The sequence below is a fragment of the Ascaphus truei genome, chromosome 14, assembly GCF_040206685.1.
Source record: "Ascaphus truei isolate aAscTru1 chromosome 14, aAscTru1.hap1, whole genome shotgun sequence".
Classification (NCBI taxonomy): Eukaryota; Metazoa; Chordata; class Amphibia; order Anura; family Ascaphidae; genus Ascaphus; species Ascaphus truei.
In genome coordinates, this window is record NC_134496.1 from 6266727 (window position 1) to 6294355 (window position 27629).

A 27629-nucleotide genomic window follows, 5' to 3' on the forward strand; every position below is an offset into this window, starting at 1 on the left:
CCTTGAGCACTGGAGTTGGCCGCCACTGTTCTGGCTTATCCAGGCAGCCATTTATCAGACAGTTCCTTATATTCCATGCAATATTAATGCAACACGATAGCTAATTGTGTTATAGGATCGATCACTGCTGGGTGAGAGGGCATGCCCCCCACTTTTACATTTTGAGTCCGTTATCCCTTTCACTGGCAGCAAAGTGGGGTAATTTTATCAATTTTTACAGCTAAAAAAAATAGGGGTTGAAGATGCTTTGATGCAGATTAAATATGTGGAACTGGCACTTTGAAGTGACCACTTCCGTTAATAATAATAACTTTATTTCATATAGCGCTTTTCTCAATGGGGCTCAAAGCGCTTCCCAATTACAGCACAGCGCGCGGTACGCAGCACATAGGAATGTAACACACAGGCCCTGCCCCGCAGAGCTTACAGTCTGTATTGGTGCCTGAGGCACAGGGAGATAAAGTGACTGCTCAAGGTCACGAGCTGACACTAGGAATTGAACCCCAGTCCCCTGCTTTTAAACTCAATGTCATTGTTCCGAATAATGTAGCACCAAGTGCATAAAATACAGAAAGGATTGTTCTTCATGTCAAGATACATTTAATGGGAAATGAATTGTATAGAGTACTGGGCGTGAGAAGCAAACAGAGGGAAACTGTCACACGACCCCTTAGAATTTAAGCCAAGTCTCCCAGCGGCAAAAACCCTGCACCCCATTTCTGGGGAACATCCCTCTGGTATCAGTGGCTACTTGTGTAAATCGGGTGCCCTTTTCTTGCCCAGTTTTGCACCCAGGGGACCTTGCTTGTGTTTTGCTGAAAGACAAATGGAACAAGAGATGAGGATTATTTGCAGGTTTGGATGCACTTTAATTAACGAAACAAAATGGAGACCCCACTTCTCCGAACCACAATCATTGTGACATCGCAACCTAAACCAGGTGTGAGCAACTCCAGTCCTCAAGGGCCACCAACAGGTCAGGTTTTCAGGTTATCCTTGCTTCGACTGAGCCACCTGTGCTGAAGCTGGGACCGATTGAGCTACCTGTGCTGAAGCAGGGATATCCTAAAAACCTGACCTATTGGTTGCCCTTGACTGGAGTTTCCAACCACTGGCCTAAACTAATAGCTTATTTGTGACACGTGCGAGAAGTGACGCTGATGCAGCCGGAACAGTGGGTCTGCTTTTGACCTTGGGATTCACTTTGGAAACTCGGTCCAGCGTTACCCGCTGTTCCCATCAGTGCAGGTACCTGACATGGAGCTGGGATACCCTACATTAGGACTTGGGGAATCTCCCTATATATCTTCAGCCAGGAATATGTGTGTGTAACTTTTAGTATGCACAGTACTGCACAACTACAATGTAGTTCTCTTATTTTTACTGTAAGTGATGGCGTATCACACAGCAAGGGACAGAAGCAATGAAACACCCCGACCTGTTTGTACAGGGTCTCTGCCCTCGTTAACACCTTCTCAGGCCCCATTGATGTGCAGTTCTGTATAATAGGCTTTGGAACCGTCTCTGCTTGTCACACCCTCTCGCTGATGGGTTTTTAACGGGGCAATTTAAAAGTAACAATTTCTACCATAGCACTAACAATCGCATTAATTAGTTATGCAGATGAATCTGCTGGTTTTCTCCTCCATACAAAGGGTTAACTCCCTCGGATAGCCTTTTTTTTTTTTTAAATCTTGTTAGAGACTAAAGATCCCTTAAACCTTCCGATTTATAAATGAAAAAAACTAAAGTCTTGAAAAGCTGAATAATAGATGGTAACTTTCCCGAATGCTAAATGAATGTGTCCAAAGCTAACAAAAATAGAGTTTTAACAGTGTTTATAGGATGCAACATATTTACTAAACCTTTATGTAGAGGATTTTTTGCCAAGTACATAGTGTACGAGTTTTATGGGTAAACACGGGGAAACATACTAGAATTCACAAGTTGATATAGTAAAGAGAGAGATGTGGAATAGGAGGGGGGATTAGATCAGGGGGGCTCAACTCCAACCAACATCCCCCCCCCTCAGGAAATCCTAGCTTCAGCACAGGTGGCCCAGTCTATGATTGAGCCACCTGTGCTGAAGCAGGGTCTGATTGAGCCACCTGTGCTAAAGCTGGGATATCCTGAAAACCTGACCTGTTGGGCGGAGGGGGTATGAGGACTAGAGTTGAGCCCCCCTGGGTTAGATACATGCTGCCTCATTATTAACATGCTTGTGACACACGCTGAAGACATTAAGTAGCGTGTGAATAGATTTTACATGGTTACCTGTGTGGACTATAAGTTATTTTACAAGTGGGGATTTAAAGTTGAAATATTCTATACCTGTGGCACGGCCAGGAATTGCCCTAACTTACTCACCCGCATTTTTCCCCAGGAATCGCCCTAACTTACTCACCCGCATTTTTCCCCAGAAATTGCCCTAACTTACTCACCCGCATTTTTCATTCTTTCAATGTGAATATTACATATATTTTTTTCAACTTTTTAAAAATGATGGTGTTGGGATATTTATTTATTCTTTGTAATGTTTTATGCTAAAAATAGGCCGCTGTCAATTTAATCGGATTAGGATGGAGATGGGGATAAATACCCTTCTCTGCGCATGGTTTATTACACACAATGTGCAGATTCGGCGCAGGTTGTGCTATCTGTAAGGGACGAGCCGTAGCGCTGGTTATTGATGAAATGATGTTCAGAGCGTGTAAAATCCCACACGTTTCGTCACCTTTACTGGGAAGAAGAAACCTACGAGGTTTCGAAAGCTCTACACAAGCGGTGGGCAACTCCAGTCCTCAAGCGCCACCAACAGGTCAGGTTTTCAGGAAGCAGGGGTATCCTGAAAACCTGACCAGTTAGTGGCCCTTGAGGACTGCAGTTGTCCGCCCCTGCTCTACACGGTCATTTTATTTTGGAAGAACCCTGGTACCGGTCCCCTAAACGGTGTGACAACGTACTATTCTCCGGGCCAAAGCGGCCACCAGAACTTTCAGCTGCAGCAAAATAGATTGTTGGACTTTCCAGCTTTGGAAAAGTTCTGCGGCCTGACCCGGCGGCACGACCCGTGAATGTAATGCCGCTGCTATATCCTTTCAGGAGGAGACAGGCGCGGCTGCAGAAGGACCTGGCTGAAGCTGCTAAGGAACCTCTGTCCTTGGATCAGTAAGTACCCTGCACACCGACTCAGAAAGGGTTCTGGTCCAGTAATGTCTGTGACTACAGAGGCACAAGCACATTGCAGACCTGGCTACCATACTTAGATTGTAAGCTCTTCGGGGCAGGCGCTCCTTTTATTCCCATTGTGTGTTATTATGTCCCGTGTGTTACTGCTGTGACGCGCTGCGCACGTGGGGGCGGTGTACACATAACGATATACATACAATGGAAGGGGCGGTGTACACATAACGATATACATACAATGGAAGGGGCGGTGTACACATAACGATATACATACAATGGAAGGGGCGGTGTACACATAACGATATACATACAATGGAAGGGGCGGTGTACACATAACGATATATATACAATGGAAGGGGCGGTGTACACAACGATATACATACAATGGAAGGGGCGGTGTACACAACGATATACATACAATGGAAGGGGCGGTGTACACATAACGATATACATACAATGGAAGGGGCGGTGTACACATAACGATATATATACAATGGAAGGGGCGGTGTACACATAACGATATACATACAATGGAAGGGGCGGTGTACACATAACGATATACATACAATGGAAGGGGCGGTGTACACATAACGATATATATATATACAATGGAAGGGGCGGTGTACACAACGATATACATACAATGGAAGGGGCGGTGTACACATAACGATATATATATATACAATGGAAGGGGCGGTGTACACATAACGATATACATACAATGGAAGGGGCGGTGTACACATAACGATATACATACAATGGAAGGGGCGGTGTACACATAACGATATACATACAATGGAAGGGGCGGTGTACACATAACGATATACATACAATGGAAGGGGCGGTGTACACATAACGATATACATACAATGGAAGGGGCGGTGTACACATAACGATATACATACAATGGAAGGGATGGTGTACACATAACGATATACATACAATGGAAGGGGCGGTGTACACATAACGATATACATACAATGGAAGGGGCGGTGTACACATAACGATATACATACAATGGAAGGGAAGGTGTACACATAACGATATACATACAATGGAAGGGATGGTGTACACATAACGATATACATACAATGGAAGGGATGGTGTACACATAACGATATACATACAATGGAAGGGGCGGTGTACACATAACGATATACATACAATGGAAGGGGCGGTGTACACATAACGATATACATACAATGGAAGGGGAGGTGTACACATAACGATATACATACAATGGAAGGGGCGGTGTACACATAACGATATACATACAATGGAAGGGGCGGTGTACACATAACGATATACATACAATGGAAGGGGCGGTGTACACATAACGATATACATACAATGGAAGGGGCGGTGTACACATAACGATATACATACAATGGAAGGGGCGGTGTACACATAACGATATACATACAATGGAAGGGGCGGTGTACACATAATGATATACATACAATGGAAGGGGCGGTGTACACATAACGATATACATACAATGGAAGGGGCGGTGTACACATAACGATATACATACAATGGAAGGGGCGGTGTACACATAACGATATACATACAATAGAAGGGGCGGTGTACACAACGATATACATACAATGGAAGGGGCGGGGTACACAACGATATACATACAATGGAAGGGGCGGTGTACACAACGATATACATACAATGGAAGGGGCGGTGTACACATAACGATATACATACAATGGAAGGGGCAGTGTACACATAACGATATACATACAATGGAAGGGGCGGTGTACACATAACGATATACATACAATGGAAGGGGCAGTGTACACATAACGATATACATACAATGGAAGGGGCGGTGTACACATAACGATATACATACAATGGAAGGGGCGGTGTACACATAACGATATACATACAATGGAAGGGGCAGTGTACACATAACGATATACATACAATGGAAGGGGCGGTGTACACATAACGATATACATACAATGGAAGGGGCAGTGTACACATAACGATATACATACAATGGAAGGGGCGGTGTACACATAACGATATACATACAATGGAAGGGGCGGTGTACACATAACGATATACATACAATGGAAGGGGTGGGGGTGACTCGCTCGGGAGCACATTGCATTGCCGGGCTCTTCAACTAGTTTTCCAAAGTGCGCAGATTGGTAACATTTTCCGAGTTGGCGGCCCGCGAGATTACTGTAAATTAAGATACATTTAAGAATACTTATTATTGTACTTACCTTTTGCCGAAATCTATTACATCTGTACCATATATATTTATATTAAGCTAGCTTAAAAGTGACTTTTAGTGTGAGAAAAATGACTTTGCTGCCCCTTCAACTGCAATGAAATGAGCAGAAGTAGAGACTCCAAGGCCCTCTTCCAGGCCCCAAGGCCCTCTTCCAGGCCCAGATCTGGCCCACCGGCTAGAAGTTGAGAGCCTGTGTATTGAAACGACAATCTTGTTTCCCAGAGAGGGCACACCGCTAGCTGCACACTGCAGTAAGCAGGAGAGGAGGAGGGAAGTGGAGCAGAGGTTGCTAGCGGCTTTCATGGAATCTGGGACAGCATTCTAGGGCGGGGGTGGGTAATTGCAGTCCTCAAGGGCCACCAACAGGCCAGGTTTTCAGGATATCCCTGCTTCAGCATAGGTGGCTGAATCAGTGTCTCAGTCGAAGATTGAGCCATCTGGGCTGACGCTGGAATATCCTGAAAACCCGACATATCGGTGGCCCTTGAGGACTGGAATCAGAGCAGGATGTAATTTCTCTCCAGAAGGACTTGGAGAGACTGGAAACGTGGGCAGGTAAATGGCAGATGAGGTTTAATACAGATAAATGTAAGGTTATGCATTTTGGAAAGAAGAATAAAAAGGTGATTTACAAATTAAATGGGAATAAATTAGGGGAATCCTTGATGCAGAAGGATTCAGGAGTACAATTTTGGGCACCAGTCCTTAGAAAAGACATTATGGAACTAGAGAGAGTGCAGAGAAGAGCCACCAAATTAATAAAGGGGATTGGCAATCTAACTTATGAGGAGAGGCTAGCTAAATTAGATTTATGTACATTAGAAAAGAGGCGTCTAAGAGGGGATATGATAACTATATACAAATATATTCGGGGACAAGGAGCTGTCAAAAGAACTATTCATCCCACGGGCAGTACAAAGGACTCGGGGCCATCCCTTAAGGTTGGAGGAAAGGAAATTTCACCAGCAACAAAGAAAATGGTTCTTTACAGTAAGGGCAGTTAAAATGTGGAATTCATTACCCATGGAGACTGGGATGGCAGATACAATAGATTGGCTCAAAATAAATTGGACATCTTTTTGGAAAGGTATACAGGGATATACCAAATAATATACATGGGAAGGATGTTGATCCAGGGATTAATCTGATTGTCAATTCTTGGAGTCAGGAAGGAATTTATTTTTCCCCTTACGAGATATCATTGGATGATATGACACTGGGGGTTTTTGTTTGCCTTCCTCTGGATCAATACGTAAGTATAGATATAGGATAAAGTATCTGTTGTCTAAATTTAGCATAGGTTGAACTTGATGGACGTACGTCTTTATTGAACCTCATCTATTATGTAACTATGTTCTAGGGCAGGGGAGGGGGGCAAACTTTTATTGCTGCGCCCCCCTGACTTATCTCCCTCGGTACTCGCGCGCCCCCTCCCCCTCCCCCCTTACCTTAGTGCGGCGTCAAATGACGACGCGGGGTCGTGTGACATCACGTGACCCGCAGCGTCATTTGATGCCGCGTTGCCATGAAGACGGATCCAGAAGCCGGCTGAATCTCGGTAAGTTTAGGTTGCAGTGGCCTTGCGCCTGTCCTCCGGCACTTAAATTAAATGCTTTAGCGAAGAGCACAGGGCCTCTGCAACCGCCGTGCCCCCCCCCCCCCCCCTCCCCGAAAAATCTTGCACCCCTGTTCTCAGGGCATACATGAAAATAAGGAGCTCTCAGCTGTCTGGACCCTATTGCTGCCATAGAGGGACTGCAACGCATTGCAAATAGACATCTTGTAGATTGTTAGGCTGAATGGGGGGTTATGGGTTGCTTCGGCAATCGGGTATTTTGTTTCTGAATGGGGCTGTATTTCAGCTAGAGCAGCCTAGCTTAGGCTGCGCTTATAGTGCCGGCGACGCGACGGTCACTGGAAAATCAAATAGAGATGACTTCCAGCGATCACAACCAATCAATCTGTCGCGCCGCGCTTACTATAAGCGCAAGCGACGGTGGCAATGCATTTGTTTTGCTGCGACGTCGCGTCGCTGGCACTATAAGCGCAGACTTAGGAATGACTTTGGGATCGCCAGTCTTACAATTTATTGGTATGCATGGTCTAATCGGTAATGTATACCATTATAAATACGGTAATGTATCCCATTATAAATGAGCTTCTAATTAAAGCTGCAATTCTCCGCCTCCCAATCATTTCCCGCCCCAATTTTTTTTTTTTTACTCGGTTTTCACCTGGTTATTTATTCCCACGGTGATTTGTGTCGGTCCTATTGCGTGGGAATGAAGCAGACATTTTATCCTCCCAGGGAAGCAAATTTAGCAGGAACTGATATTTTTAGAATCCAGCTACAGAGTTTACAGAGGGCAGGATTGCTAAACGCAGAAGCAACCGGACTTTGCAAAGGTAAAAAGAAAGGGTACGTGTATCTCTTCTTCTAGTCAGAGGAGATATCTGCTTTTATTTCTTCCGTGTCTCATGATACGAGTGTAAAATAAAAGCGAAATGCGTTCTTTAGCTCTTGAAAGATGTCACATAATGTGAAATGTTTTGGGGCTAAGATAAAAAATAATCACCTTATTTTTCAATTTGGAATCAACACCCCCCTCCAGACTGCTTTCTCCGAGGTTAGTTATGCCACATTTCATTTAAGATATCTGCCTTCAAGATGTTTCCTTTCACTCCATAATAAGCCACACTGTAGTATCACTCATTTGGTCGCTATGTGTTTGGGCGACTCACACTGCAGGGAAAGAGGAGGGGGAAATGTCGGGACAAAGACTTGAGTGCTGTTCAGTATAGTGTTATTAACTACGGGTCCCCCAGGTGGAAAGCCAAGATACAACCCAATCGCACCAGATCTATCGCAGGAAAAGCCCAATGACGTGTTTAAAGAATAGGTGCTGCTCCTCCTGGAAGAAGAAATAAACCGCTAGTCATTCAAAGCGAGTCACACACTCTCTCCCTCCCAGGAGAACCACACCCAGCAATGTTCCCTCCATTACTCCCATACAGGGAATCCACGTCAACAGTCACTTTTAGATGAGTATTTATTCTTGTTGCATGTAAATACGATTTGAGCTACTCCTTCCTCATATACTATATATATATATTGTGTGTGTGTGTATGTGTGTGTGTGTGTGTGTGTGTTTGTGTGTGTGTGTGTGTGTGTGTGTGTGTGTGTGTGTGTGTGTGTGTATATATACACGCACACATGTAGCAAAGTAAAATATTTACATGCATTCAAAAAATAAACTAAAAATACAAATCCTCTAGTATACAAAGTCATTGTTCAATTACTGCAACCCTGTTCTGAGCCACACTGAATGAAGACAAGGTGTGTTTATATGTTAATGAGAGATTGCTTTAACCTGTGTGCCCATTGTCATGCATTTGGGCAGAGTACTCCCTGTTGCACCCAGAGGGGGGAAGGTGTTAATTGCTGGAGCTGGGATTGGCTGTCTGAATGTGGGGTGTGTGCTCCCTCCCCCTGCAGGGATGATGATATAGAGGTGCTGAATGAGACTGCAGACACTGCTGGGGAAGCAGCTACAGCGCACGCCGTAGTCCGGCCATCATCCAGGTGAGCAATATGGAGTATGTGTGATTATGTACAGGAGAGAGGCGGTCACATCACATCTTCCCTTTCCTGCATTTGTGTGCTTAGCTTTATATATTACACACAGCTATTTGACTTGTCATTGTAGGAAGTGCATTAACCTTACTGTGGTGGTATTTGTTTCATGGCAGTGTATTGTTTCTGTATATGTTACTCAGGTGTGTCTTAGCTTGTCTGTCCTACGTGCTTATACTGGAAACTAGTGTAAACTCTGAGCAAATGCTGGGTTGCCATGGTATGTGAGCTATTGTCTGAGTTGCTGTTTCTGTGTTTAGATGCCTGGCTTTACCACTGATGTTTCTAAAGTTGTTACATCGCTGAAGAGCTTTTGTGCTTGTCCACTATCGCATATCGCAATTTACACTTCTCCAGTGGAGTGACACACGCGCACAAGCACACACATGTAAATTAAAAATGTCTCACTCAAGGGACTTTCTAAGACAAAACACATTTTATCAGTGACATTCAATGATTCGGTCCTACATCTGAGACCTTTCTCATACCATGTAAATATTAGCGATATGTATATCTGCATAACAATATACATCTATCTATATCGCTTTAAAAAAAAATATACACACACACGTTGCCAGGTGGCTTCTCCAAAAATACTGGTCACAATGGTGAAAGGTGCGACACACACACACACCTTTCTCGACTCCCTCAGTTGCCCCAGCCGCAGGATACTGACACCTCCTCCTGATTGGCTGCTGCTGGGTAATGCAGTCAATCAGGATGGAGGAAGCTGCCCAGCCCCCTAGCAGCAGCCCTGCTCTCTCCCTGCTCGGGGAAATCCCGCAGCCCCCCAAGCCTGTCAGGTCACTATGTCCAGGGAGGTAATACCGGTATACACACACGCCCAGAGAGGTGATACCGGTATACACATACACGCCCAGAGAGGTAATACCGGTATACACATACATGCCCAGAGAGGTAATACCGGTATACACATACACGCCCAGAGAGGTAATACTGGTATACACATACACGCCCAGAGAGGTAATACCTGTATACACATACACGCCCAGAGAGGTAATACCTGTATACACATACACGCCCAGAGAGGTAATACTGGTATACACATACACGCCCAGAGAGGTAATACCGGTATACACATACACGCCCAGAGAGGTAATACCGGTATACATACATGCCCAGAGAGGTAATACCGGTATACACATACACGCCCAGAGAGGTAATACCGGTATACACATACACGCCCAGAGAGGTAATACCGGTATACACATACACAACCAGAGAGGTAATACCGGTATACACATACACGCCCAGAGAGGTAATACCGGTATACACATACACACCCAGAGAGGTAATACCAGTATACACATACATGCCCAGAGAGGTAATACTGGTATACACATACACGCCCAGAGAGGTAATACCGGTATACACATACCCGCCCAGAGAGGTAATACTGGTATACACATACACGCCCAGAGAGGTAATACCGGTATACACATACACACCCAGAGAGGTAATACCAGTATACACATACATTCCCAGAGAGGTAATACCGGTATACACATACACGCCCAGAGAGGTAATACCGGTATACACATACACGTCCGGAGAGATAATACCGGTATACACATACATGCCCAGAGAGGTAATACCGGTATACACATACACGCCCAGTATTACCTCTCATGTTTTACTGGACAGAGCGTCCAAATACAGGACAGTCCGGTTCAATACTGGACATCTGGCAACCCTGGCACAGGTACACATACATGTGGCCATATGTTTTGAGATCCATCTCGGTACATTGGTTGGAAAAGCTCATTGTTGTAATGTTGTCCCATGTGCACTGTAGTACAATGTGACCTCGGGTGTCCTGCTCACAGGCCCTGTGCATGTGTTTCTGACTCCTGCTGGTTCGCACTCTGTTGCTGCACTGGTGGTGGGGGTATTCTATGGTGTCCTGCACTGGTGGTGGGGGTATTCTATGGTGTCCTGCACTGGTGGTGGGGGTATTCTATGGTGTCCTGCACTGGTGGTGGGGGTATTCTATGGTGTCCTGCACTGGTGGTGGGGGTATTCTATGGTGTCCTGCACTGGTGGTGGGGGTATTTTATGGTGATGGACTCCTGAACACCTGGTTTACTCCTGTGCTTCCTCTCCTCTAGTAAGCGACTCTCGCAGCCCGCCGTAGGAGGCCTCCTGGACTCTATCACTAATATTTTCGGGTAGGTCAGCACCTTCCTGTTCTGCCTTCCCCCTATTATGATCCACACCAAAAATCTCTCAGAGCAGCAGAACTAAATAGTCAGGTGTCCCTACATGTGGCCTGTTACTTGCTAGACGCAAAGCCTAGTTATTTAAAGTCTCAGGTCTGGCTCACTACTGCGCTCATCCCAATAACCAATAAGATGCGTCATGGCTGCTTTGTGTTGGCAGCACATACTCCTTCAGCTTCAACTCTGATGAATGATCAGAAGAGCTTTGACAACTCTAATAGTGCCCTAGTTCAGACGGCCATGTATAATGTTTCCTGCGCAGAGTATGTGCTGCCTTAATCCCAGAGGCACAGAAGCGGGCAGCAATGTATTGCTATTTTGTGCCCATGGGGTTAATATCTTTCTCCTGTCTTCTGTTTTTCTGCCTCCTGCTCCTCTCCCCCTGCTCTTCCTGTGCCGCGCTGACCTCTGCGCTCTCCTTGCAGCTTGTCTGAGTCTCCCCTCTTGGGTCATCGTTCTGACACTGCCAGGTGATGTTTCCTCCCCTGTCACTCCTTGCTGCTTATCCCGCACAGTCCATAGAGCAGTGGTGTGCAATCCTCTTCTCTGGGATCCCCATGCATGCCAGACCAAGGAATCAACTGAGAATAGGGTCTAAGACCGTACTATACAACAGGGGCGCTCAGCTCCAGTCCTCAAGCCCCCCCCCCCAGCCTCTGATTGAGCCACCCGTGCTGAAGCAGGGACTGATTGAGCCACCTGTGCTGAAGCAGGGACAGATTGAGCCACCCGTGCTGAAGCAGGGACTGATTGAGCCACCCGTGCTGAAGCAGGGATACCCTGAAAACCTGACCTGTTTTTCTTGAGGACTGTTGTTGAGCCCCCTGGTTATAGAGCAGTGCAAGTCAAGATGATGTGAGCAAAGTTTCCTAGCTCTGGCCTTTCCTCTCAATCCTTTCCCCCCTGAGCTGCAGGAGCCCCGTATCTGGAATAGTACCCCAAGGTGACATATTTCAGTTAAAGGAGTAAGTGTAAACTGCATTGTGCACATAGCTATGGAGTCAACCAGTGCCAACTGGGAAGCCTGCGCTATTATATTAGACCCCCCAGTGCACCGAAATGCAAGCTCTTAGGGCCAGGGTGCCGTATGTGTGTTGGGGAGGGGACGTGTGTGCGTGTGCTCCTTCTGTTTTCCTTCAACAAGGGACAGTGACAATGATGTGATGGCGTTTTGTAATATGGAAGATTTTAGCCAATCCTTCCTGAATGGTCCCAATACATTCCCAGATGTTCTAGCCCCGACGCCACCTTATGGCTAATCATCACGTTGTGTACATCCATCTCCCCACACACACTTCCTCCCGCATTCGCAGTACTACTTCCGCTGTGAGTCGCCACCAGCAGTGGACCACGCAGTATTTATATATCATTGGTTTGGCACATGTGCAGAAATGTGTGTGCTGGGGGGTGCGCTCCCTGTATCCGTGGCATGTGTTTTATGTGGCTGTGGCTGCTAAAGGTGCCACTATTTCACATTGTCACCTAGGTTACAGCATGTGCTCTTTTCCGCGTAGTTAGGAAGAGAGATCTGGTGTCCTTGGCATAGGTTCGATGCACTGATAAATGCAGAAAGTGCTGTGCTGGTGGTTTCATCTTGTCTGGAGTATAATGGTAGGGAAAGAATAGTGGTGTGTAACATGATTTTGTTTTTTGTCAAATCTATGTTTATTTACCTCCGGTAAAGAGGTGTTCATGCCAGTGTGAGGGTGGGTAAGATTCTCTCTGGTATACATTACTCTGTCCTGGCTGTGAGGGTGGGTTAGATTCTCTCTGGTATACATTGCTCTGTCCTGGGTGTGAGGGTGGGTAAGATTCTCTCTGGTATACATTACTCTGTCCTGGGTGGGAGGGTGGGTTAGATTCTCTCTGGCATACATTACTCTGTCCTGGGTGTGAGGGTGGGTTAGATTCTCTCTGGTATACATTACTCTGTCCTGGGTGTGAGGATGGGTTAGATTATCTCTGGTATACATTACTCTGTCCTGGGTGTGAGGGTGGGTTAGATTCTCTCTGGTATACATTGCTCTGTCCTGGGTGTGAGGGTGGGTAAGATTCTCTCTGGCATACATTACTCTGTCCTGGGTGTGAGGGTGGGTTAGATTCTCTCTGGCATACATTACTCTGTCCTGGGTGTGAGGATGGGTTAGATTATCTCTGGTATACATTACTCTGTCCTGGGTGTGAGGGTGGGTTAGATTCTCTCTGGTATACATTACTCTGTCCTGGGTGTGAGGGTGGGTAAGATTCTCTCTGGCATACATTACTCTGTCCTGGGTGTGAGGGTGGGTTAGATTATCTCTGGTATACATTACTCTGTCCTGGGTGTGAGGGTGGGTTAGATTATCTCTGGTATACATTACTCTGTCCTGGGTGTGAGGGTGGCTTAGATTCTCTCTGGCATACATTACTCTGTCCTGGGTGTGAGGGTGGCTTAGATTCTCTCTGGCATACATTACTCTGTCCTGGGTGTGAGGGTGGGTTAGATTCTCTCTGGCATACATTACTCTGTCCTGGGTGTGAGGGTGGGTTAGATTCTCTCTGGCATACATTACTCTGTCCTGGGTGTGAGGGTGGGTTAGATTATCTCTGGTATACATTGCTCTGTCCTGGGTGTGAGGGTGGGTAAGATTCTCTCTGGCATACATTACTCTGTCCTGGGTGTGAGGGTGGGTTAGATTCTCTCTGGCATACATTACTCTGTCCTGGGTGTGAGGGTGGGTTAGATTCTCTCTGGCATACATTGCTCTGTCCTGGGTGTGAGGGTGGGTTAGATTATCTCTGGCATACATTACTCTGTCCTGGGTGTGAGGGTGGGTTAGATTCTCTCTGGTATACATTACTCTGTCCTGGGTGTGAGGGTGGGTTAGATTCTCTCTGGTATACATTACTCTGTCCTGGGTGTGGGGGTGGGTTAGATTCTCTCTGGTATACATTGCTCTGTCCTGGGTGTGAGGGTGGGTTAGATTATCTCTGGTATACATTGCTCTGTCCTGGGTGTGAGGGTGGGTTAGATTCTCTCTGGTATACATTACTCTGTCCTGGGTGTGAGGGTGGGTTAGTTAGATTCTCTGGTATACATTACTCTGTCCTGGGTGTGAGGGTGGGTTAGTTAGATTCTCTGGTATACATTACTCTGTCCTGGGTGGGTCAGGTTCTCTGGTATGTATTGCTCTACCTTGGGTTGTCGGTGGGTCAGGTTCTCTCTGGTATGTATTGCTCTTTCTTGGGTTTGTGGGTCAGGTTCTATCTGGTATGTATTGCTCTACCCTGGGGATGTGGGTCAGGTTCTCTCTGTTATGTATTGCTCTTTCCTGGGTTTGTGGGTCAGGTTCTATCTGTTATGTATTGCTCTACCCTGGGGATGTGGGTCAGGTTCTCTCTGGTATGTATTGCTCTACCCTGGGTGTGTGGGTCAGTGTCTCTCTGGTATGTATTGCTCTACCCTGGGTGTGTGGGTCAGGGTCTCTCTGGTATGTATTGCTCTACCCTGGGGATGTGGGTCAGGGTCTCTCTGGTATGTATTGCTCTACCCTGGGTGGGTCTGGTTCTCTCTGGTATGTATTGCTCTACCCTGGGTGTGTGGTTGGGTTAGATTGTCTGTCTCTGTTATACACTGTTTAATCCCAATTGAAACCATTACTCATTTCCCGACAGGAGAAGGTCTATATCTTCTTTCCCAGCCCCACATGACTGTGCTGATGCCCCGTCAGGTGGTAACCAGGAGGTGCGCGTTCCCGTTGCAGCTCTCCACTCATTTGTAAGTATTTCTCGCAGCTGCTAATGTTCGCTCGGGGGATGGGGGGGGGGGGCGGTTTGCCTGCCTTTGGCCGGGACTCACAAGTCACCTGGCACTCTGGAAGTCACTGGGCTCAGTCTCCCTCTCTCTGGTAGTCTCTAGCACAGGCAGGACAGTCCAGCATTATTTTTCTGAGGTCAGTGATGATGAGTAAAAGGTCTGATAGCGCTCAAGTTCTCCCACCACCCAATCGGCTCCCAGCAGCCTCTCTGTTATGCCATCACGCACCAGTTGTGTTCTGATTGGTCTCCGAGGCTGCTGACACACTTGGATAACCCGATCCTGCATTTCCCTGAGACTCAGGAGGTGCGGGTTTGACCGGTCATCCTACATAGCAGATCCATAAGGAGATCCGGGGTTCGGGGCAGAACATGCAGTGCCTGATCACAAGTTTTCAAGCTGAGACCTCGTATATTTCTTTAGCAAGTAGAAGGGTTAAATGTTTGGACCCATTAAGTAGAGCTGCACTTTTGAAGCGTAGCACTTGTCCTTCGTACCATGGAGACATAGCATTGGACAGCCGATCAGAACCCCATTAGCCCACCCAGAATAATCTGCCCATTTCCTACCTGCTGTAAAACCTCAGACACTATTTGATCCTTTGCTTTCAGTCATATTGAGGATTTATCATTATGTTTATGCCAAGCATTTTGTTTTTAGATTTCCTTACTAATTTAGCCTCTACCACCTCTGCTGGGAGACTAATCCATGAATCCACCACCCTTTCAGTGAAGGAGTACTTCCTCACATTTCCCCTGAGCCTCCCCATCCTGCAGCTTGAGATCGTGGCCTCTAGTTCCTGCACTTACCTCGTAGTGTTCCCTCCTGCACCTTGTTCAAACCCCTGTTTTATATTTGGAAGTAGTGGCCCAGTGTCCAGAAGTAATGGCGGTCCGTAGGCCTGTTGGGCTGACATGGCTGCTCACATTTAGTCCCCTTCCTGCTTCAGGATGCCCACGATGGGGAAGTCAATGCCGTGCGATTCAGCCCGGGCTCCCGGTTACTTGCCACCGGAGGGATGGACCGGCGGGTGAAGCTCTGGGAGGTGACTGGAGGTAAGCGAATTCCTCCGCCTGTCTGGCCTGCGAGTAATGCATGTTTTATGTCTGCACGGGGTAATAAAACTGCACGGGGTAATAAAACTGCACACGTGGGGTTCTCAAAATCTAATGCACACACCGATTATAAGCTAAAGATATTACAGAAAATGTCACGTTGGTTTATACTTTCTCAGTATTTGGTTCCTTCAAACAGATGATGTTGTTTTACCCACTGCGTGCTTATTAAACACTCCGTCATGGCTGGAAATAAGGAATTGTGTTGGTTTTTGGCGTGTTGCTTCTGTGCCCCCCTAAAATGCCTTGTTTCCCCTCCTTGTCTCTTTGGTAATGTTGCCTCCTGTGGTCTGTGATGAGATGTAAAAGGTCTGACCGCACTGTTGTCCCTCCTGCCACCCAAAGAGCTCCCAGCAGCTTCTGCTTTTACATCATGCCAAAGCTGTGCCGTGATTGGTCCCAGAAGCTGCTGACACCGTTGGATAATCTCTGTTCCGTGTTTCCGTAAGATTCTGGTTACACGGATATGACGGGCATCCAACATAAGCCAATCACAAAGGAGACGGGTCCAGGGATGGGACAGTACACCGTGCATGATCACAAGTTTTCAAGCTGAGACCTCAAAGGACTGGCAGACATTACGCTTTCTCTGTATATTCCTCCATGCTTTTATTCCATCCTTCCCAGCTGCTTATTCCGTGTCCATCTTATTCCCCTTCTTGCGTAAACTTCCACCTTAGTTCCTTCTCTCCTCTCCAGATAAGTGCGAAGCGAAAGGCTCCCTCACGGGAAGTAACGCGGGAATCACCAGCATAGAGTTTGACAGCGCTGTAAGTGATCTCATATCTCGCTTGGGGTGCGCCTCTTATTAACAACTAGCTGAGAGACCCGGCGTTGCCCGGGATATAATTTTGGGGGGGCGTACGACAGGGTTAGGCTTCCCCCCCCCCCCCCCTTGACAGCTAGGTGGGTGACTGAGTTGACTGAGTGTGTGGGTGACTGGGTGGGTGTGTGACACTTGACTGAGTGGGTGGGTGGGTGACTGAGTGGGTGGGTGACTTTGGGTCGGTTTGACTTTGGGTCGGTGGGTGGGTGACTTTGGGTCGGTGGGTGGGTGACTTTGGGTCGGTTTGACTTTGGGTCGGTGGGTGTGTGACTTTGGGTCGGTGGGTGGGTGACTTTGGGTCGGTTTGACTTTGGGTCAGTGGGTGGGTGACTTTGGGTCGGTGGGTGACTTTGTGTCGGTGGTTGGGTGGGTGAGTTGGGTCGGTGGGTGGGTGAGTGGGAGACTGACTGGGTGGGTGAGTGGGAGACTGACTGGGTGGGTGAATGGGTGACTGACTGGGTGGGTGGGTGACTGACTGGGTGGGTGACTGACTGGGTGGGTGGGTGAGTGGGTGACTGACTGGGTGGGTGAGTGGGTGACTGACTGGGTGGGTGAGTGGGTGACTGACTGGGTGGGTGAGTGGGTGACTGACTGGGTGGGTGAGTGGGTGACTGACTGGGTGGGTGAGTGGGTGACTGACTGGGTGGGTGAGCGGGTGACTGACTGGGTGGGTGAGTGGGTGACTGACTGGGTGGGTGAGTGGGTGACTGACTGGGTGGGTGAGTGGGTGACTGGGTGGGTGAGTGGGTGAATGACTGAATGGGTGGGTGACTGGGTGACTGAGTGGACGGGTGACTGACTGACTGGGTGGGTGACTGAGTGAGTGGGTGGGTGGGTGAGTGGGTGACTGACTGACTGAATGGGTGGGTGACTGACTGAATGGGTGACTGACTGAATGTTCGGGAAGCTGGGGGGGGGCAAGAGTGGCAGGAGTCCCGCGCCGCGCTTCCCTTCTCCGGTAGCGTCACACGTGATGGGGAGTCCCGCGCCGCGCTTCCCCTCTCCGGTAGCGGCGCACGTGAGGGGGAGTCCCGCGCCGCGCTTCCCCTCTCCGGTAGCGGCGCACGTGAGGGGGAGTCCCGCGCCGCGCTTCCCCTCTCCGGTAGCGGCGCACGTGATGGGGAGTCCCGCGCCGCTTCCCCTCTCCGGTAGCGGCGCACGTGATGGGGAGTCCCGCGACGCTTCCCCTCTCCGGTAGCGGCGCACGTGATGGGGAGTCCCGCGCCGCTTCCCCTCTCCGGTAGCGGCGCACGTGAGGGGGAGAGCAGGAGGGCCGCGCCGTGAGGGGGGAGGAGCCTGGAGTTTGCTGCTGAGCAGCAGGGCCGTGCTTCCTCCGCGGCGCACGGTGAGGGTGATGGTGCGGCTGGGGATGTTGCGGAGCGTGGGGATTTGGGTGAGGTGGGGAGGGGGGAGAGAGTGAGGGGCACCGGGAGAGTGAGGGGCACCGGGAGAGGAGGGGCACCGGGAGAGGAGGGGGGGGGGGGTGTGGAAGGTGAGCTGCGGTCCAACTGACGGGGGAGAGTGTGTGTCCCTGTGTGTGTGTGTCCCTGTGTGTCCTTTGGCCCGTCACTCCGCCTCAGGCCAATGAGAGGTGTGCGGGGGCGGACCAAGGGACCAATGAGATTTCCCCTAGGGACACCGGACATCCAGGCATGCATGCAGGCAGGCTGGCATGCATGCATGCAGGCAGGCAGGCAGGCAAACATACAGTGCTTTCACTAATATAGTATAAGATAGGTTGACTCTCCTCAAGTTAAACTTACGATGTCTGCACAGGAAAATCCCGTTGCCATCGCTAGCATGTGATCGGTTCTCTTTCTTTCCTCTCAGGGTACTTACCTTTTGGCGGCTTCCAATGACTTTGCCAGCAGAATCTGGACAGTAGATGACTACCGACTTCGGGTAAGATCCCTCTGGCCACAGTGGGAGTACATGGGAGGTCTCTCATGTCTTCTTTCTCACTGTCGTAAGAAGTCAGGGATGACTAGTAAAAGGTCTGACTGCACTGTGCTTCCCCCATCCACCAACCGGCTCCCAGCAGCCTCTCTGTTCCCCCAGCATGCTCTAGATGTGCAGTGATTGGTAAGAGAGGCTGCTGACACATTCGGATAACCCTCCGTCCCACATCTCCCAGAGATTCAGGAGGTATGGCGATAGCGGGCATCCAACACAGTCATCCCACAAGGAGACTGAGGTGCAAGGGCGGAACAATATACAGTGCGTGATCACAAGTTTTACTCTGAGACTTCCTGTTTATAGGAAATATTATGTTGGGGGGTGGGGAGCTAGAGTGAGAACTCAGGAAGCTGAAATTAATATTTTTAAGCTGGTTTACTTCTAAAAACACACAAGATAATTCTCAGGGTATTTATTTTTAATGGCTTCAATCTGAGTGCCAGTTTTCATCAATGCCCAATGAAGCTTGTTTTCATATTTATAGCAGTTGGAAATAGGAGCTGACGAATGATTAGCCGCCCCCCTGCAGTTCCAGATGGCATTGTACACTTGGCTTTTAATGATGGCTTATTTACTGGGGGATACATCCCCTCTCCATGAACACGATGCAGATCAGCAAGTAGGAAAACTGCAATATTCTGAGTCAGTGGCTTCTAGGGTAGAGGTAGCACCCGATGGCTGTGTAACTCGGGGGCTCAACTCCAGTCCTCAAGTCCACCAACAGGTCAGGTTTTAAGGATATCCCTGCTTCAGCACAGGTGGCTCAGTCGAAGCTGGGATATCCTCAAAACCTGACCTGTTGGAGGGGTCTTGATTTGAGCACCACTAGTGTAACTCATTATCCTCCTGTACTATTGCACACTGATATTCACAATTGGATTTCTTCCCCCCCTTCATTCTCGCGCCAGCACACGCTAACTGGGCACAGCGGGAAAGTTCTGTCTGCCAAATTCCTGCTGGACAACGCCCGCATAGTCTCGGGAAGTCACGACCGGACGCTGAAACTCTGGGACCTGCGCAGCAAAGTCTGTAAGTAAACATCTCTCTCTCTGGGAGACGCTTATTGTTTTAGCAGCAATCATGTTGTGGATTTAGGAATTCAAAGGAGGCATGCACTGTGTGTTTGAAAAAAAGCATTTCATGTTTGTGGGGTCACGAAAGTGTGTGTGTGTGTGTGTGTGTGTGTGTGTGTGTGTGTATGTGTCAGTTATGTAGATTAACACTATATTACAAGCACAATGTAGACAATCAACTCATAACTAACTAAATTGATGTCATGGTGTTGTGTCAGCAGTTACCAGATACACTGCGGGAGGTGCGTGTTCATGAGGCCGCGTCCATGCTTATCGCACGCTTGCTCACGATGAATCACATTAATGTGGATGGTAACATCTATAGTGTGAGCGTCGGGAAGAGCGAAGCTACAGGAGACAAAATTATTTGTCTTTGTAGTGCGACGGCTGGGTCATGTGACCGGTTCATCCAATGAGGGCGAACCAGTTCCGTGACGTCACTGCCGCGCCTATCCTGTTACAGGCGTGATTGACGCTGCGCGAGCACTAACCATGGACGCGGCCCTAAGTGAGAAATATGAGTTTTTCTTTCGTAGCTCGGAAATGTGTTAAACGGTTGTAATCTAATCTGAAGCACTGACGTAATGCAACGTAAACCCTCCGCACTAATAAGCAGCGTGCTGACACAAGCGCAGCGTCCACATCTTGTGGTGGCTTTCAAGCTGCAGACCCAGCAGTATCCGACATGTGGGGTTCTGTTTAATAAATCAGTTCTATATTATGAGAATATGTCCGATTGCATAATCTGCGCTAACAGTGCACGTACGACCACTTCGCGTGGCTTCCATTTTAGGAAGTTGCTTTTCAGTCCTAGCGACCGTCCTTGATCAGGAAACCTTTTATGTTAAGCGTTTGGGACCGTCATTTCTGCCCTGTCTCACACGCTTTATAACGTGCTTATCGTCTCTGCTAAACACCATTTTGTAACTATGCACGTGGATATCAGATGATCAAATAATTCTTAAATGTAATAATCTGCTGTGACAGACCTATCATTGCTCACATTTTCATGAAAATGTAGTGTTTTTTTGCAGGGTGTCAGGAAAATAAAACGGGACCCTTTTTCTGAGCACGGTGTATATAATGGTGTGTGTTTCTCTCCTGTGACACCAGGCATTAAGACGGTGTTTGCCGGCTCCAGTTGTAATGACATTGTCTGCACGGAGCAGTGTGTGATGAGTGGGCACTTTGATAAGAAGATCAGGTTTTGGGACATAAGGTGAGGAGCACATGTACTCTTTTGTGGGTTGAGATAGGAACACAGAATGTGACGGCAGATGAGAACAGTCCATGCATCTTCACTGTATGATTGAAGGGAACATTTCTCCAGCCGAGTGGAGGATTTCACCATTACTTTGCCTTTTCTCACAAATACAAGCTAACTCTCTATCATTTGCATACTAACCCGCTATCTTTTCTCTCTGCTTTCTGCTATGTCTCTTTATTAATGCTCTTATTAAATAAGTTATGGTGCGTAAAAAAGTGACAACAACCCTCCACCGTGCAGTGGGCTGTCCATGCTAAAATGGATAAGAAGCTAAAGGTGAAACTGTGTCATTTCCCAGAATCCTTGGCTTCAATGGAAGCCAAGCTAAGCGATAATGGTGAAAAGCAGACCTGTTTAAGACACGTGAATGTGCTCACAAGTGGCATTTTTATTTGCGCAACTCCCTCACATATTAGGAAGCTTTTTTTCCTCAGACAGCCTCTGTTTTCCCCCTTACGGTCGATGATGATTAGTAAAAGGTCTGATTGCACGGAGGTTCCCCCGATCACACAACCAGCCCCCAGCAGCCTCTGTTTCCCCCATCATGCTTAGCTGTGCTCTGATTGGTCTCACAAGCTGCTGACACACCTGGATAACACGTGACTCGCGTCTCCCTGAGAGTTAGGAGATGTGATCATGACATATCCGACACAGGCAGTTAGTAATGGGGCTGGGTGCATTGGAAGGACTATATAACGTGCATGATCATACACTTTCAAGCTGAGACCTCCTAGATTTAGCGGATGTCGCTAAATATGGTGCCAATGAAACCGTTCTACAGACTGGTAGACCTTCCTGTTCAATGCCATGGAAACCTGATTAGTTCTCCTATCATATATCCTTTATCTATAGAGAACTGTTGACCGCCACTCCTGGTTGAATCAGCGAAGAGGTTGTGTGCTAGGATTGGGGTCATAAGTCTCTCTGTTTGACATCATAGGACAGAGTGTATTGTGCGGGAACTGGAGCTGCAGGGCAGGATCACCGCTCTGGATCTAAACCCCGAGAGGACGGAGCTGCTCAGCTGCTCTCGGGACGACCTGATCAAGATCGTCGACCTGCGTGCCAACACCGTGCGGCAGACTTTCAGGTAAGCAATCGCAGCGCCGCTACTCGACCGATTCAGTTTCTCCCTTGGCCCTTTCGCAGTAGACTCATGGTAAAGCGTAAACCAGTTCACACTGTGCATTATGGGAAATAGAAAAACACGGGCCTTCTCGAATGTGATTAAAAGAGCATGTTTATGAGTATAGATTAAGTAGCAAAACTGTCTCATTGGGTTTATGTTTTTGAATAGACAAGGCATGTGTCCTTTATACCAGTGTCCCAGCATCTATTCATCTAGTATCCCTCACATTCACAATGTAGCTAAAACCTGTCATTTTCTTCCTCTGTTACATTGCAAAGATACGCCCTTTCCCTGTCCCTCTACAGCTAAAACCCTAACGCAAGCCCTCATTCTCTCCCGTCTCAACTATTGTAACCTTCTGCTGTCCGGCCTTCCTGCCTCTCACCTGTCTCCCATACAACCTATCCTAAACGCTGCTGCCAGAATCACTCTACTCTCTTCTGTGACAGTCTCCCCTTCTGAAATCCCTCTCCTGGGTTCCTATTAAATCCCATATTACTTGCAAAATTCTCCTCACCTTTTAAGGCTATACACTCTTCTGCCCCTCCTTACATCTCAGCACTAATTAATTTCTCGCTATACACCTGCTGCCCGATTTGCGTTGTGCTCAAGGATGTCTTCTCTCTACCCCTTTCTGTATCTAAAGCCCTCTCCTGCCTTAAACCTTTCTCTCTCATTCCCTGCTCACACCTCTGGAATGCCCTTCCCCTCAATATCTGACTGGCACTCTCTCCATCTTAAAACACACCTCTTTAACTAAGCATATGAGTAGCTCAGTGGCTGATACTATACATCTCATGCTCTGACCTTGGCCCCTCACAGACGCACTTACCATTACACCCACTGCTGTCTCTGTAACTTCTCCCCACTTAGATTGTAAGCTCTTCGGGGCAGGGGCTCCTTTTCCTATTTCATGTCTGAAGCACTTATTCCCACTATGTGATATTATTATGTCCCGTGTACCACTGCTGTGATGTGCTATGTACATGGATGGTGTCATATACATAAAGATGTACAGACTATTAAAGGGAGGCCCCTAGGATCAAAGTGAACGAATGGCAGTGGCATGTTCTATAGATTAAGCGTAGGGAATTGAAACCATTTGTAAACAAATTAGACCAGTATTAACATTTGAAATATTATTTAAAAATACATGGTCCGTGGCCACCCCGACTCTCATTGGCCAAGAGGTACGCCCCACTGTGACACACACCTCCCACACGGCTTTGATTGGACAAAACTTACAGTGACATCAGTGACACACACCTACTTCACTCTCACACACTTGCACTGACAGCATACCCCCACAAAACCCCTGCGGAGTCCTTGCTAAGTTTACATCTCACACTCTCACCCCTGTGTCCACACACCCACACCCACACACAACACACACACCCCTGTGTCCACACACACACACACACACACACACACACACACACACACACACACACACACACACATCCCTGGTCACTGACTCCTGTGTACACAAACACACAAGTCACTGTCATCCCATCCCATAATTACAATATCTGTGTTTACACACACACACAAACCTGTACACTGACTCCTCTGTACACAAACACACACAGTCACTGTCATCCCATCCCACTATTACAATATCTGTGTTTATCTCTGTTTAACTTTTACTAATCACCGGCACACTATCCTAGCTTTACATCATGAAATTACCACTTTTACAACATCTCCCGCTTTCACAATGTTCAAGATCCTCTATAAAAATAGACATTCAACATCCACACATCATTACTTAACTTTATTAAATACTCTTTATGCCTTAGTACAAACTCTGACGAAACCCAGCCCCTATAAAAAAAACGCTCATGCTTACTCCCCTGTGCATGTCCGCACGTTACTTCACCTACGCACTGTAAATTTAATGGCTGCAACACCAACTCATGTACCTTAAATTTTCCCAATCTTCTATTCTTTACGTTCATTACTTTACTTTTTTCAATACTCTCCCTTTATGCCTTCGTACAAACACATAGCCACTGTTAATTACATTTATAAAATGGCCGCTGTGCATGGCCGCACGTTTCTTTAACTACGCACTTACAAAACATTTACACTAATGCCCGCAACACAAAATTACAAACATTTACTTACATTTACATTCTACAATATCCCACTTTAAATATTTCTAAAAAAAATTCAATACTCACTATACACAAAATGATCATCCTTACTCCCCTGCGCATGCCCGCAAACCTAGCCACTGACAATTTCATTTTTAAAATGGCCGCTGTGCATGGCCGCACGTTACTTTACCTACGCACTTACAAACGATTTACACAAATGCCCGCTACAGCAACTTACAAACATTTACTTACATTTTACTATATTCCACTTTCAATATTTCAACATGTTTATCAACACTCCCTATATACAAACCGCTCATCCTTCCTCCCCTGTGCATGCCGCAAAACTAGACAATGTCAATTTCTTTTATCAAATGGCCGCTGTGCATGGCCGCACGTTACTTTATCTACGCACTTACAAAACATTTACACAAATGCCCGCAACACAAAATTACATACATTTACTTACATTTACTTTCTACAATATCCCGTATTCAATCTTTCTACACGTTTACTTTCAATAATCACCGCCAGCCTATCCTACCTTTACATTCTTAAATGGCCACTTTAATAATATCTCCTGTTTTGAATATCATCATAATCCTCTATACAAAATTAAAATCATCTTTTCATTGACATTCAACATCCATACACTATTCACATACATTCATACGATACAGTACACATTCATACCTTCATTCACACAACCTCAACACACACGTTACTTCACCTAGCCACTGTCTATTTCATTTATAAAATGCCCCCTGTGCATGGACGCGCCTTACTTTACCAACGCACTTACAAATAATTATCCCAAATTACCGCAACACCAACTGACATATACGCTCCGCAACGCACTTACAAATAATTATCACAAATACCCGCAACACCAACTGACATCTACGCTCTGCACCACCATATCTCTATGCGCTCCGCTCACCATATCTCTATGCGCTCCGCTCACCATATCTCTATGCGCTCCGCTCACCATATCTCTATGCGCTCCGCTCACCATATCTCTATGCGCTCCGCTCACCAATCTCTTTCTCAATACGCTCATGCACAACACGCATGTGTCGCAAAGTTACCAAATTTTTCCTTACATAAATTGCATGTTAATGTCACTGAATTACCTGCTTATCTGCCACCACACCACCCTTCCTCTTCACAACCACCATTCGTCTTACACCTTCCCCCACCCTTACTCTTTCCCCCAAAAAACTACACACACCCTTCCTCTTTACAACTCCCACCTCCACCCTTCCTTTTCCCCCCCACCCCCCACCCTTCCTTTACCCCCCCACCCTTCCTTTACCACCCCCCAACCTTCCTTTACCACCACTCCCACCCTTCCTTTACCCCCCCCCATCCTTCCTTTACCAACCCCCCCCATCCTTCCTTTACCAACCCCCCCACCCTTCCTTTCCCCACCGCCCACCCTTCCTTTACCACCTCCCATCCTTCCTTCCCCCCACACCCACAACCCTTCCTTTCCCACCCTCCCCCCACCCTTCCTTTACCCCCCACCCCCCACCCTTCCTTTACCCCCCACCCTTCCTTTACCACCCCCCAACCTTCCTTTACCACCACTCCCACCCTTCCTTTACCACCCCCCATCCTTCCTTTACCAACCCCCCCACCCTTCCTTTCCCCACCGCCCACCCTTCCTTTACCACCCCCCACCCTTCCTTTCCCCGCCACACACCCTTCATTTCCCCCCCACACCCACCCTTCCTTTCCCACACCCCCCACCCTTCATTTCCCCTCACCCTTCATTCCCCCCCCCCTCACCCTTCATTCCCCCCCCCTCACCCTTCATTCCCCCCCACCCTTCATTCCCCCCCCACCCGTCATTCCCCCCCCCACCCTTCATTCCCCCCCCCACCCTTCATTCCCCCCCCCACCCTTCATTCCCCCCCCCACCCTTCATTCCCCCCCCACCCTTCATTCCCCCCCCCACCCTTCATTCCCCCCCCCACCCTTCATTCCCCCCCCACCCTTCATTCCCCCAACCCCCCACCCTTCATTTCCCCAACCCCCCACCCTTCCTTTTCCCCCCTCACCCACCCTTCCTTTCCCCCCCCACCCACCCTTCCTTTCCCCCCCCCACCCACCCTTCTTTCCCCCCCCCCCCCTTCCTTTCACCCCACCCCCACCCTTCCTTTCACCCCCCCCACCCTTCCTTTCACCCCCCCCACCCTTCCTTCCTCCCCCCCCCCACCCTTCCTTCCTCCTCCCCCCCCACCCTTCCTTCCTCCCCCCCCCTTCCTTCCTCCTCCCCCCCCAACCCTTCCTTCCTCCCCCCCACCCTCCCCCCCCCCCCACCCTTCCTTCCTCCTCCCCCCCACCCTCCTCCTAGTGGAAAATTTAACTCACGGGCAACGCCGGGTCTCTCAGCTAGTAGTATCTAAAAGGCGGGTTTTACTGTATTTCAATCTCTTGGAGTTGAACCCCGCTGGAGTAAGGAGTCAGAGCAGCAGCGATGGCCTGTCTGCCCGCACTGACACATAGCTACAGTGTGCAAACTTTCATAGAAATATAATATCTAAGGTGAAACAGGCTGTAACTGAAGCCGAACACACAGAAACGGGCAGGTTTATGTTAGCAGTGTATTAATGTTTCTGGAGTAGACTCGAGGAATGAACATAGATGAAAGCCGAGACTCGCCGCTCGTACATAACCCGCTTCTCTCTCCCTGCCTCCTCTTAGTGCTCAGGGCTTCAAGTGCGGATCCGACTGGACCAGAGTCATTTTTAGGTAAGTCCCAGGAGTTCTGTAATCTGATGGAGACCTTCCAGTCTAGGGCTGTCGCCTACAATCCCTAACTATGCTGGAAGAAGAGCCACACGGCAGAGAAGAGAGGGGGTTTCCAGTACAATCGGTTTTAGAGATTAGATTTTCCTACGCGGATAAGTGTTTATACTACAAATTGGAGAAATGATCCATGACACCAGTGTGATAACTCCTAAAGTTTCTTTTATTTGGTAAGCATCATAAGCGAGGCTTTATTGGAACATGTCCCGGTTAGGGTTTCAGTCATTTCCCTTTTAGTTG

General features: G+C 47.9%; 1 protein-coding gene and 4 non-coding genes across 7 annotated transcripts in view; all 5 read left to right on the forward strand.

Moving 5' to 3' along the window:
* ATG16L1 (autophagy related 16 like 1) overlaps positions 1 to 27629 on the forward strand; it is a 39246-nt gene that overhangs the window by 6215 nt on the left and 5402 nt on the right. Inside the window, exons 6-17 of one of the 3 annotated variants that reach the window (XM_075569601.1) lie at positions 3103 to 3168; positions 8937 to 9023; positions 11204 to 11263; positions 11740 to 11784; positions 14969 to 15071; positions 16060 to 16165; positions 16925 to 16995; positions 18882 to 18953; positions 19916 to 20036; positions 21194 to 21299; positions 22288 to 22437; positions 27285 to 27332. In XM_075569601.1, coding sequence (XP_075425716.1) covers positions 3103 to 3168; positions 8937 to 9023; positions 11204 to 11263; positions 11740 to 11784; positions 14969 to 15071; positions 16060 to 16165; positions 16925 to 16995; positions 18882 to 18953; positions 19916 to 20036; positions 21194 to 21299; positions 22288 to 22437; positions 27285 to 27332 — 1035 coding nt within the window. The remainder of the gene's footprint in view (positions 1 to 3102; positions 3169 to 8936; positions 9024 to 11203; positions 11264 to 11739; positions 11785 to 14968; positions 15072 to 16059; positions 16166 to 16924; positions 16996 to 18881; positions 18954 to 19915; positions 20037 to 21193; positions 21300 to 22287; positions 22438 to 27284; positions 27333 to 27629) is intronic. The other 2 variants (XM_075569602.1, XM_075569603.1) reach the window with 2 other exon arrangements.
* LOC142466287 (small Cajal body-specific RNA 6) lies at positions 15246 to 15517 on the forward strand. The gene has a single exon (XR_012788139.1).
* On the forward strand, positions 16513 to 16785 carry LOC142466284 (small Cajal body-specific RNA 6). Its single transcript, XR_012788136.1, has one exon.
* LOC142466288 (small Cajal body-specific RNA 6) lies at positions 19024 to 19298 on the forward strand. Its single transcript, XR_012788140.1, has one exon.
* On the forward strand, positions 21805 to 22075 carry LOC142466286 (small Cajal body-specific RNA 6). Its single transcript, XR_012788138.1, has one exon.